General features: G+C 39.8%; 1 protein-coding gene and 1 long non-coding RNA gene across 2 annotated transcripts in view; both read right to left on the bottom strand.

The window, feature by feature from the left end:
* LOC114456042 (uncharacterized) overlaps positions 1–12855 on the bottom strand; it is a 332361-nt gene that overhangs the window by 75932 nt on the left and 243574 nt on the right. The window lies entirely within an intron of this gene.
* Positions 1–12855, bottom strand: part of trappc12 (trafficking protein particle complex subunit 12) — a 36948-nt gene that overhangs the window by 5679 nt on the left and 18414 nt on the right. The window contains exons 4-9 of the mRNA XM_028437509.1: positions 12616–12729; positions 7965–8103; positions 5270–5382; positions 4921–4993; positions 2767–2840; positions 1201–1299 (exon numbers count right to left, since the gene is read on the bottom strand). Of these exons, the coding sequence (XP_028293310.1) occupies positions 1201–1299; positions 2767–2840; positions 4921–4993; positions 5270–5382; positions 7965–8103; positions 12616–12729 (612 nt within the window). The remainder of the gene's footprint in view (positions 1–1200; positions 1300–2766; positions 2841–4920; positions 4994–5269; positions 5383–7964; positions 8104–12615; positions 12730–12855) is intronic.

Here is a 12855-nt window from a genome sequence, read left to right as displayed (position 1 = left end):
GCTTATATTATAATTAAAATGTGCATATGGGTAGTATATAATATTACTGTATGTGTAGGTGTTTATCTGTGTGTATGGGTGCATATACAGTGTGTGTATGTATACATAAGTAGCTCATAGATAAATTGGTTATACTGGTTATAAGAGGGGTAGGATTAAATAAGTCAGAGTTCTTCCTACTCCTTGTATAAATGTGTAAATGTTTTATTGCAATCTTCTTACTTTGACTTGTTTTGGAAACTAACTTGTTTTGTGCCATTCCGTTTATTTTGTATGTATTGTTTTTGTTTTTACATGTTAAAAAACAAATCAATAAATCAAATCAATTTTTTTGACAAATCGATAAACAGACATTTTTCAATGTGCAATGTGGGTGTCATACAAGTTTTCTCAGGAAAACTGGATTCCAGAGCAAATCCTGAGACAATTATAATTGTAATTGCATAATAATAATTACAACTATGACATAATTAAGATTTTAAAAAAATATGTTGCTGTTGTAATTGTAATTGAATTGTAATTGTAAATCATCATGAACATTTTATAAAAACATTTATTATAAAATTAAATGCAAAACTGGGGAACCAAGTTACAGTTCTTTGGCTTACACAAGTAATTAACATTTATTCAAATATGTTTCTCAGCAAGTTTACCTGGCAGTTCTCTTGAGGATCATTTAAAAAAACAAAACATAAATCTAGGGTATACTGACAGAAAAAAAGGCCCACACTAATAATATTAATATCAATATTTTCATGAATAGGGAAGCCTAACAAGGTAACCAAGACGTGAGAAACAAATTAGATGATAGATAAAAAAGTTTTTTGTGTAATTTACAGCTGAAAAAAAGACTGACCTGTTATCACAAGAGATGCTAACAGAAAGCTAACACCAGAGGAAGGTTAAGTTTTATGGGTTATTTTATAAAAGGCTCCGTAATTGTGATTAATTGAAATTGAACTTTAGTAAGTGAGACGGTTGATGTAAAATAATAATTGTGATTTAAAAAAAGGCAGGTTAACATAATCGTAATTGAGTTATGATTGAACATGGATAATTGACAATGCAGTTGTAATTGAAAAATGGAATTGACCCCAGCCCTGGTTAGAAAAGAGGCCCCTCCCTCCCTCCCTGCTAATCAACATGCTAAAATAGGCTAATGTAGCATCCACTAATCTATCCATCAATTCAAACTCAGACCTGTAAGAAGATTCGTCCGATTCCACTGAGCAGCTGCACGCTCTGCTGGGGTTCGTACTGGATGATGGAGTGGTAGATCTCCACTGCCAGAACGTAGTCCTGAGGATGAGGAAGAACAGATTAAAGCGGAGGGAGGGAGGGGCGATGAAAGAGTGGAGGCCAGAGGAGAGGAAAGGCAAGGTAACGTGAGGTGAACAGCAGGAGACAGAGACGGCTGGAGGGGAGCGAGAGCATTAATCAAACATATGGAGCATTAGAGGCTTCCATGTGACCCTCGTCCTGCCTCAGCACTGCTGCAACACATCGCTCACAGGGTGACTGCACTGCTGAGCGGGCGACTGAGAGGTCAACAGAGGTGTGTGTGTGTGTGTGTGTGTGTGTGTCTAAGTGCAAAAAGTAACGTGTGTCTGAGACACAATGGAAACCTCTTAATCAACCTCACACATTACTGTAAACTCTGTATATTAGTTCTCATCTGTATTATCTTAACCAAGATTCACATGTTTTGTTCACCTTTGCTACACAGGAAACACTCAGAAAACCTTTGTATTAATAACAAAAGTTTCCCTCAGTAAGAACAGAAAAATGATGAAGAGGAAGGAAATGATAGGAAACTAAATTTTATTTCTTATAGAAAATAGTGACATAAGGTCAGTCGAGAACTGGAATCAAGAACCAAGGAAAAATGTATTTTATATTCCACCATTTCTTACGTTTTAAACTGATTCCTATTGTTGCCCCAGTGTGACTCTGATAAAGCTTCCACAAAGTAAATCTTTTTCTATAATAAAGTCCTTCATCAACTGGAAACCAACACAAAACATACCATATTTTACTCATTTCATTATTTGTGAAAGTTTAATAACATTAATGTTGAGGTTTGATCCTGGTCTGTAAAGTGACCTAACCCACAGTGAGCCATATAAGGATACACATAGAATCATATTAATTATATTCTGTATCTAAGGTTCTGATTAGCAGATACACATTATAAATCAAAGCTATTATTAATATTATTGAGGCTGTTTCCATAACCATTAACAGAAAATAAATTCATGTTTTAACCATAAAGTTGGTGCTTGACTCTAAATTTCCCTCTTTAAGGTTTGCTTTGTGTGGTTAATTCTGTGCCAACTCTTTAGCAATACAAAGTTTTGACATTTCATATTCGTTCAACAGTATTTACATCGCAGCTAACACTCTCTGAGGACATAAACTGCTGTACATCATGGGTGAGTTATTAAACTGGGTTTTTTTATATACTTTTCTTGCAGTCGAAATAGAAGCCAAAGCCTCTTCTTGAATTACTGTAATCTTAACGCTAACCACTAGATGGCACTGTGGTTCTCTATTCATCCCCCACACCTACACCACACTAGTCTCACACGCATGCACACACACACACACACACATTCACTTTCCCTCTCACTGACCAAGAATCCAATTAGTGGTCAGTCTGGAGGGATTTCACTGTGAATCCTCCACCAGCCTGGCATCAGAGATCCCCATGACTCTCTCTCTCTCTCACACACACACACACACACACACACAGACACACACACACACCTTCATCAGCAGTAGGCAGTTGGCCATAGAGTACATGACCCGGCTGAGGCGAGACCTCCACAGCTTCAGAGATGCTGTGAACAGAGAAAGATGGAGGCATTGACACAGGTCATCATGTTTGGTTTCCAGCATTTTGAACCACCTGGAAATCCCATTCATCACTTTCAACCATCACCATTGCTCTCATTAACCCTCATCCACTCCACTCGCAACTTCACACAGAGCCGTTCCAAGCAGAGATGCAGGAAAACACTGCGGCAGACAGTAGTGAAGGGTGCTGCTTATTATTATTCATGACTGCACGTGTGTGAGAGTGTGTGTGTGTGTGTGTGTGTGTCTGTGTGTGTGTGTTCTGGGGGGGGGGCGGGTGCTAATCACTCAGCAGGGGTGTGATGTGTGACGGCAGCGCCTGCGTTATTGAGTGTGGAGCGTCTGCGAGGCCACAGAGGAGAGGACGTAGTTATTACAGAGCGGAGGGAACTCTGACACATAAAAACCAGTCAGAGCCATTTGTCTTCCAGTCGGTGAGTGAATTAAGGTATGATTGCAAAAGTTGGAGTAAATCAGAAAAGAAGAGGGACAATTATTATTTCATATTCCAAACAGCTGTTTGGGAAACGAGCCGGATCCATCAGTTTGGAGACAAACCCACACCCAGCACAGACTGTCATTTAACAAAAAAAAAAAAAAAACAGAGATGCAGGTAGAGAAGTGGGTTTCCTCCCAGCTGTCCCACTTTCAGGAAAACATGTTAGATGCCTTTTCTCTACCAAACATTGCCATGGCAGTAAGATGTTCTTCTTAAAGCTCTAGAGACGGCTTCTAAAACCCAACAAGCCTGACCGATGAAGGCAGATGAGCTGATTGACAGCTTTGTAATTTAATCCTCTTGCTCAGCCCAAATCAAATCATTGGACTTTCTAAGATATTATCTACGCTCAGATTTTTGATTAATTCAAATATTGTGATTTACCCAAATGACACAAACTGCAGTAAATTCTACCTCCAGAACAATACCTTGTATTTAGGGCTGGACAATATATTCAAGATATATAGAGTTTTCTATTTTAGTGATATAGAAAATTACATTATTGCCTATATTTAAGTTATTTTCTGTTGAAATACTCATTTTAGGAGTCGCTGCTTTCGCTACTTCTCAGAACAGCATGAAAAGCACAGTTAGATGGATATCTGACCGCGTTCAAACCCAGACCTTCCCCTAAACAAGCCACACTACAGAACTCACTCACACATGCTGTCCCTTATAGGAGAAAAAGCCTAAAGTGGCACATACTGTGCAGCAGTTTGTTAATAAATATCAAGATGAGTTCATATCGTCCAGCACTGCTTATATTACAGTATTACTCACATTGTTTGTTGCCTTTGATCATTAATGAAAGATAACAGCAGATAATGATTCTTTTTTATCTGGGTTGAACTCAAATTTGTTGCAAACAAGCACAATAAACAGAAAAGTCCTTGAGTAAATCAACAAATCGTCGTATTATCACACATTTGCAGCTGCTTAGTACGACTCAAGCCACGGACAGAGGTGGATCATGGATGTTGGTCAAGAAGTGATGAAGGCATTTGGTGTTTAAAACAGTTTAAGAGGAAAACCAACAAGGAAATGGAGGTAGACGACTTTTTACAATGACCTCTGTTGAGATGAGCCAAAAAGATAAAAAAAAATAACGGTCCGACAGAAAACAGAGGAGAACAAAAGACGATTCTTCTCAGCACCTCCTGTGGAGGCATGTCCCTGTAAACCTGGAGCTTTCAGGACCAGGTGCCTCTTCCTCCCACCCTCTCAGTGCAGATGAGAGCGGATTGGCCAGGGTTGATCTGTATTGATCTAATGGGCGTGAAGGGATGAGCAGAACATTTGATATTCAGTGAGAGTACCGGAGCAGTGAGGCGCTAAACACTTTTGGAGCACTGCACCGGTGTGTGCTTTTGTATTATTGTGTGTGTGTGTGTGTGTTTTATGACAGTATATCCTGTCGCCCTGCACCAGGTGCCATTGTGCGTTACCTACTGGGCCAGTGACCCTCAATCCCTTACTCCACAGTGTGATGCAGTCTGGGGGTGTGGCCAGCTCTGTATCCAGACGTCTACTGGAATGTGTGTGTGCGAGAACGTGTGCACGCTCACCTTGCCTGTTGTCCTGTGTGAGGTTGATCATGCTGCCGTCTTCAGCCAAGCCTTTCTCTAAATTTTCAAGTATCTGTGAAGAAAACGTGTGGGTGAAAACAAAAAAACATTCAGAGGGATGATGTTGGTTCCCTGCCAGCGCTGCTTCACTTCTCAACACAGCCTGCATTAGACATTTGCATATTCAATAACTAAGAAACCCAAGCGCGTCTTGCTGTTTGCACAGGTGGGTTAAAACATTTGCACGCCTGGTGTGCTTCTCTGTGGGAGTGCAGGTTTTTATAGCCTGAATGCTACACACTACGCATATCTTTATGTTCACCCAGAGGCATGTGTGCAGGTTACTAACGGTGAGGCAGACGGTTTTGAGGATGTGCAGGCGGTCCAGAGCCTCCTGGGGTTTGGCCAGGTACTGTGGCAGCTCAGCATACAGCAGCCGCATGGAGAACGGCACCATGGAGCCTGGGATGGAAGGAGAAAAGAATGGGAGATGGAGGAAAAGGAAATGTGTGGAAGAAAAAATGCAGGGTGGGATGAGGACAAAGTGAAGAGGGGTGGAGAGAGGTAGAGAGAGAGAGAGAGAGAGAGAGAGAGAGAGAGAGAGAGAGAGAGAGAGAGAGAGAGAGAGAGAGAGAGAGAGAGAGAGAGAGGAGGGGGGAGAAAAGACAGAGCGCGAGATGAGAATATAAACCCATCCACCCACACGCAGACTGCACACAGCCCTGAAGGCAGGGACCTACAGATGGCATTGAGCTACGTATGGCTGCTTATTAAACCCTCTCATCTCTCTTTCTGCCTGCTGCACAGCTCCATCACTCATCTCTGTGCTCCCTCCCTGTGTCTCTGTCTCTACATCATTCACACAGTCTGACACACAAACACACACACACACACAAACACACGCACACACACACACACACACACACACACACATCCCAGAGGAAGAGCCTATATTCAGGTGAGTCCCTGAGCTTTGATCATGGCCTCTTTGATATTGTCATCAGACCTGAAACTCGCTGGTCCATCTTTGGCTGCTGCCTCTGCCTGTATCTCACTTTCTATCGGTCTCTACATGCTTTCTATCAAATCTATCTATAGCACATCTACTCTCGCCTTTTCACCGTTACACATCTCATGGTCTATGTCCCGGAAAAGGTTTGATCTGCTCGTTGACTCCACTGCACCAGTCTGAGGCCTGAGCCCTAAATTTGACGGATAACTTCTGGTAAAGTCTTCGTTACACTGAAGTTTTTTCTTAAAGAAAGGCACAACAATCGGACAGAAATATAACATATTCTGACAAGTGTATTAAGACTAGTGTGATTCTTTGAGGCCAACACTTTAACGGACCTCTGCAGGTGTGCTTCACTATATGTTATTAAGAGTGAGGTGAGGCCTTATGCTAGACATGTCCTCCTGTGGAGAGATTCCTCTGCCCACATGGAAACACATCATTCATGCATCTCTGCCATAAAGTATTGGGAGTAGATTCATATAGATCGGTTTAGCACATTTATTTACCACAGTTAAAAATGAATAGTGGTCGCTGTTTTGAGATAGGCAGGTTTTTAAGTGTCACAGCTTTACTCACAGATGGCAGCAGGCATAAAGGCAAGAGGGAGACGTAGCCAAATGGCAATGAAGAGAACATATCTTTTCTGCTCAAATCTACATTTCTGGAATGAATGTTTCAAAAAAAATTATTGCATTTTTTTCTTTTTTCTTCTTATAATTGTACATCTTTTCCCAACTCCGACTGCCTTTGTTTGTTTTCACCACAGAACTGACTTTCTCACAGACAGCCTTCCGTATTGTGTTTCTCTTGCTCATATTCACACTTGTTTGCTGTAATTTAAGAACATGTTTATTTGTGACATTGTCTCCTTCAAACATTTAACTAGCTATGCAAATATATATATATATATATATATATATATATATATAATGCCTTCATTTTAAATGGTAGGAACAAAGGTTAGGTGGCCTACAGCTTTGGTTATAATCTTGAAATCACTAAACTAACATAGAAGGTTAAAAAAAAGTTTGCATTAAATTTAATTAAATTTAATGACAAGACTAAACCTTACAAATGGGTTAGACTTGATTCACATGAGTATGAGTATCAAATTCTGTTCAAATTTAAACAACCCTTGGATTAATATCAGCAGGTTCAAGTTGTTCAGTCACAGGGAAATGTCTTTTTTTAGATAAACAAGTTAATAAATGATAATAACAATGATTCAAGTCTGAGAACTTGGTCGATCTCAGTGCTTTGGACAAAGGCGCTAACGTCTCTAGAAGAGCTCAGAGAAAAGGATCATGGGTAATGGATTGTCGATGTGAGCATTTCACTAAAGACGTGTTCATCCTCTGATGCCATGCACACAACTCATGCCAGTTAGTGAGCACCTAGAAGGGCACAAAGCATTTAATATTGAGCAAAGGGAAGTCAATCGGCGTCTCTTCTTCAGATGGCAGTGCGGTGAAGTGTCGTTTCTTTTTTTTTTTTTAATTTAAAACTCTGTGTGTGTGTGTATGTGTGTGTGCAACTGTATCTCTGCTATTGCCATCCCAGTGGTAGCCTGAGGGGCGAAGCAGATCCAAAGTAATGGGAATACATTAGAGAGCAATTCGAGCGATGTATAAAGAGAAAAAAACAAAACCAAAGAACCGCTGGAGACGAGTGGAGTTGTTGGAGCTTCTCTGTGATACGTCTGATATCAGGCTCCTGGCAAAAACTTTCCTTTGAATATTTAATAGCACAGTGGGGCTTTACTTGTGCATCCTAAAAATTGGGTAATGCGCTAAATCCTTTTAGAGAGTGGGCGACTAACTTATTCCAATTCTAAACCCACTAATGGGAAATTCAGAACAGCATTTCAGTACCGTCGGTGATACTATAATTCACCCATTAGTTTGCGTTAAAGAGTTAATCAAATCACTCCGGACACTTGGGAAAGAAGTCCAACGTTATCTTTTACATTTTACTACAGAGGTGAAAACTTTGCAATGTATTTATTTATTTATGTTTGGGTGGTGCATACCTCTTCTTCCAGGGTAAACAGAAGGGTAGAACTCGTAATAAAGGTCCGGTTGATCCAGGTTGCCGAAGGGTTCTATCTCCATCTCAGCATTTTGAAAAAGGTTGAGCTTGGTGAGGAGAGCGAGACGCACAAACCAGAGCTGTAACACACAAACACATGACGACGCCCTACGTAAAATGCACAAATAGCACAAAGACCACGTTCTGTTCACTGATGTAATGCCTTTTACTGAGAACAAACGGAAAATACAACTACCAGCTTGTAATTTGACACCTGCTTCGCTAAAGTCACACCCAAATTTAATGCAAATACATACAAAATAATATAAAAATAAACTAATTTCATTCATAGAAGTCTTTAAACTTTGAGGAGTTTTCTCAATTTCAGATTGGTATCATCACAAAACCAAGATTAAAGATTTAGAAATCCAAACCTCTGTGATACCTTGTAAAGAGCAGTTTCATACCCTCACATAAAACTCCACCTTTGCCTAATTGACAATATCATAACAGAGATTTACAAGCAGTTTGCAGTGAATCGGTGCGAGCTGTGTTCAAGCCTCCGCACTGCTGGAGGAGATACTGGAGGCCTGCAGTGATTTATGGTATTACTGATTCTCTTTTGATTAATTTCCTGTTAACAGATTTAAAACTGTCATCATCAAAATGTCAGAAAGTTTGACTGATGTTTTCTGAAGCCTGGGTTTCCAACTTCTTCTTTTATACGTACTAAAATAACACAACCAGAGGATGCTCAAAGCATTGAAATAACCGAAATAAATAAAGCCCATATGTAATTGTTTAACAATCATGAATGTGTATTACACTGCTACTTTTTGTTTCCCTCTGTGGTTGATACACAACGCAGGGACTCTTACAAAATGCTGTAATTTAATTTTTTGAATTAGGGTGCGGTTTTATGTTCAAATTTAAACTGCGCATAAAGTGCAGCTGGAAGCTGCTGCACTACATTCACCATCCTGTGATGATTTTACTGCTGCAGTGTGGAGTTAATCACGGAAAATAATTGCCCACACATTCAGACGGTTTACCTTTCAGGCAGAAGTCAGACAGGAGGGAGCTGTATATCTGCTCCGTGGAGCGTTTTCACATCTGCAGGGCACAGGCCGTTCCAGGAGCAGACTGTGTAAATTCTCAACATCTTGTGACAGGAGAATCCTGCATGCTCACACATCTTCTTCATGAGAACTAATTCAGTTGAAGATCAACTAACTTAAAAACAACATCATGGGATAAACTGGGAGAATCTAAACTTTTTCTATCCTTAAAAACGGGTTCAAGCGACTTTCTTTGGAAAGGTTGGGCTGCGTTTTGTTGATCTCAGGTGAATAACTTTAAGATTATCTCGGAAGAGACAGGAGGTCTCAAGACAATCATTAAATGAACTTTTCTTATGAAATTATTTTTCATTGACCTTTGCAGATCAACAATGATTAAACCTAATCGCTTCTAATTAGATTCTGCAAGAAAATGGCACTCGGCTCTATGCAATGCAGAGCAAAATTTATATATATATATGTACTGTATATACAAACAAAAAACCAAGACTGCATGTTACATTTTTAACTAAAAAGGATATTTAACCAAAATGACAAAGGCAACTCAATCCAAAAGTTATTTATCACATGTAACCTTTACTAGTAGGAATCAGAGGTGATTTAGAAGCTGCAGATGCAATGAAAAACATTTTAACTACACGCTTGTGGAGGGGGACATGTTTGACAAACTATGACGTATTTACTCAAGGAAGTGCTCTATTCATGTAACTTCAACTGGTTTCATGAAGTTAAAAGTCATCCAATGTTTCCTATGGTAGCATAGAGTGACCTTTTTAAAGGTGTCTTCCTTGTCTAGCTGGCATGCATTAATCTGTAGTAAGATGGCTGATAGCGGCGTCTAAATAATACCACATTTTTCAAGTCTGATTTCTCGTTTCCTGGTAAATACAAAGTCAGAATGTGCCACCGTGAAGTTCCTGGTGTTCGTAGAAATAATGTTACTACGTCCAAGGAACTGGATGACACGTAGCTACGCAATAAATTGTTGGACTGAAATGCTATATCAACATAGACTTTCTATAGGAGCATAAATACAAAGAGTAGTCCTGATGAAAAAGGCCCAAAAGTGTATTTCCGGTTTTTGGAAACACTGCTCACCAAAACAAGGCGACCGAAACAGGATAATGTGATGACGCAAGTAAACGCTGCGGTTAGCTCGCGCACTTGTCCACGGACTCACGGAGCAGCTGTATTTTCATACATCTGAGCACTCAAGCATTTTCTGAGAAGAGTTTGAGATGGGTCATTTAAGTGTAGCCCTCCATCAACTAGGGCTGGGCAATTTTGCCTAAAAAAAAATCTCCAATTTTTTAAAGAAAAATTTGAGTTTCGATTGGTTTTTTTTTTTCCAATGCACTTAAAAATGACTGTAGACATCAGATTTATTGTCAAAAGTGGAACTTTATTGCTTTGATTGTCCTCAAGAGTTTAAATCCATTGAACAATCCCAAAATAAAAAGTAAATGAGGCTCTGTCATTCAACAATTTCAAGCTTTAACCCAGGGTTAAGCAACTTCACAGTTGCTTAAATTTTCTAATGAAGAAATCAGATAACTACATATTTTACAACATATAACATTAAAATTAGAAAAAAAAATAAAATATACTCTTCCCTTAGCATCTCAGCATAGTGCAAATAATAAAAAAAAAAATCTACTCAAACGGTAAACAAATGTAAACAAAGAGGGGGCTGGCTCACATCGCGCTATGGTAACCCACAGCGACGGAACGCGGAAAAGTCAGAAAAAACTGTGGTGGGAAAAAAAATAATGATAATAATAAAAAAACAAAAAACAAAAAACAAAAACAAACCTCGAATTTGCAAAATAAAAATTGTTTTATCTGAAAACTTGATAAATCGGTTTTTGCCCAGCCCTCCCATCATCATGGATCACACAGCAGCCTGACGCACGGCTGAGCATCAGCAGCATGAATCCGGTTTTAGAGTCTGTCAGCTCACGTTTCACAGAGATCCTCTGACTGTACTTGGTCCGCGTTATAATGATCATTACATGTATGGGATTAAACCAGCGCGCACAAGAAAAGATGCACGCAGCAATCACAGCACACACAGCGTGTGCCTCTTCAAGAACATACAGTACATGAACAATTAATAAAGCAGAGAAGCTGATCTTCATCAACAGCTTAAATATACTGTGTGTTTTAATAAAAAAAATAGTTAATTAGGGATTCTTTCAGTAGCTCAGTCAGTTATAGGTTTAATGTATGAGTGGGGTCAAGTTAAACATTTTATTTCACATTGTGGATTGTTCAAACATCAGTGCTGTATAAATATTTTCATCTTTTTAATTGATGTATTATATTAAGCATTAATATTCATTCATATAATTGCAGCGTTTTAATTCTAGTGAGGTCGGTACACATTCAGAGCCATAAATACAACTGTACCAATCATTTGCAAAGTTTTCTCATTTTCGGTTTCAGCCAAGAAATTTCATTACGGTGCATTCCTAGTATTAAATGTTGATTAAATTCTTTCACAAATTATTCAGTGTCGTGCTGTAGTGCTACACACTAAGAGCTCAACTACTTTCTCAGCACTGTTCACTGCAGTGGTTTGTCTACGACCTCCGACCACACAGGCCAACCTTGGCTTCCAATGTGCATCAATGAGCCTGAGCGACCCCTGACCCCGTTGCTGCAGATTCCCTGCTTTCCCATCCTCAGGCAATCGCGGTCCAAGTTTCAGAGCTACATATTCTGCTGTTAGAGTCAAATATTTTCTGTGTGAACATTGATTTGTGCTGTGAAGAATTCTACAGAAACATGGTTACTTTCTAAAAGTGCCTCAGTCCAAAACTGTCAACCTGCTATCATCCAGACAGCGCCAATAAAACTAAATAACTCATTTTTCAGTAAAAACCCTACATATGACCCACTTGCAACTTTTCTAAACAATCCTTAATGGCAATTGTGAAAAATAAACTTAAGTTGCCGACAAAGCTCGAAGGTGAGGGGGGTGATTTAAAGCTTTTTAAACCTCTGGAATTGACAATTTGTGAGGATCTAACTGTAATAAGTAGCAGGAGGCAACCACTTGGTCAATTAATTTGCGGTGGCACTTGCTGAGCTGACCACAGGAGAGGCTCTTGTAATTAGCTCACAAAGTCATCCATCTTCAGTCCCACAAACACTGGCACAAAAACATGCTGAGAACAACAGTAGAAGAAGATATAAACAGGCTCATTGTGCGGTCCTGTCTAACATGTGCTCGTGTTATAGCAAATGATAAATCTCACACCTGCTTTCTGGACATGGAGTTTAATGCTATATATTATGATGTTCTGCTAACTGAACAATGGGGTGCTGAATAATTGGACACATTAGCAGAGATATCATTTTCAGCATTATTGTTCGAGCCTATTATTGCGTCTACATCCAGCTAAAAGCTCAACACATTTCATTTTCAACCACTATTATGGAATAATTACATCCTTTTGTAGCACAGCACATGTTCTGGCTTTAATACTCCCATTACCACGGCAACACAAAGACATTGGTGGACAGACAGAAGGATGAATGGATGAGGACAGACCCAGGCTCGCGTCCTACCTGCAGTGAATCGGCTGAGTGGGAGCTCTGCTGGCCGGCCTTGCCATATCCCTGTCCGTGAGCCGAGAGCAGCCGGCCGGTCAGGTCCACCGCCGCCCGCCAGTTCTTACTGCTCTGCAGGGAGCGAGAGAACACACATGCAATCATCTCAGATGGATAGCAGCAGGTCGAAGAAGAAGCAACTGGTCAAAATTGTTCCTTAAACACGTTTGTTCCACCAATTTTTTCCTCAGCATTATT

The sequence above is a fragment of the Gouania willdenowi genome, chromosome 22, assembly GCF_900634775.1.
Source record: "Gouania willdenowi chromosome 22, fGouWil2.1, whole genome shotgun sequence".
NCBI classification, from domain to species: Eukaryota; Metazoa; Chordata; class Actinopteri; order Blenniiformes; family Gobiesocidae; genus Gouania; species Gouania willdenowi.
Note: the sequence above shows the minus strand (reverse complement) of the source record. Positions and strands in the feature narration are given on the sequence as shown.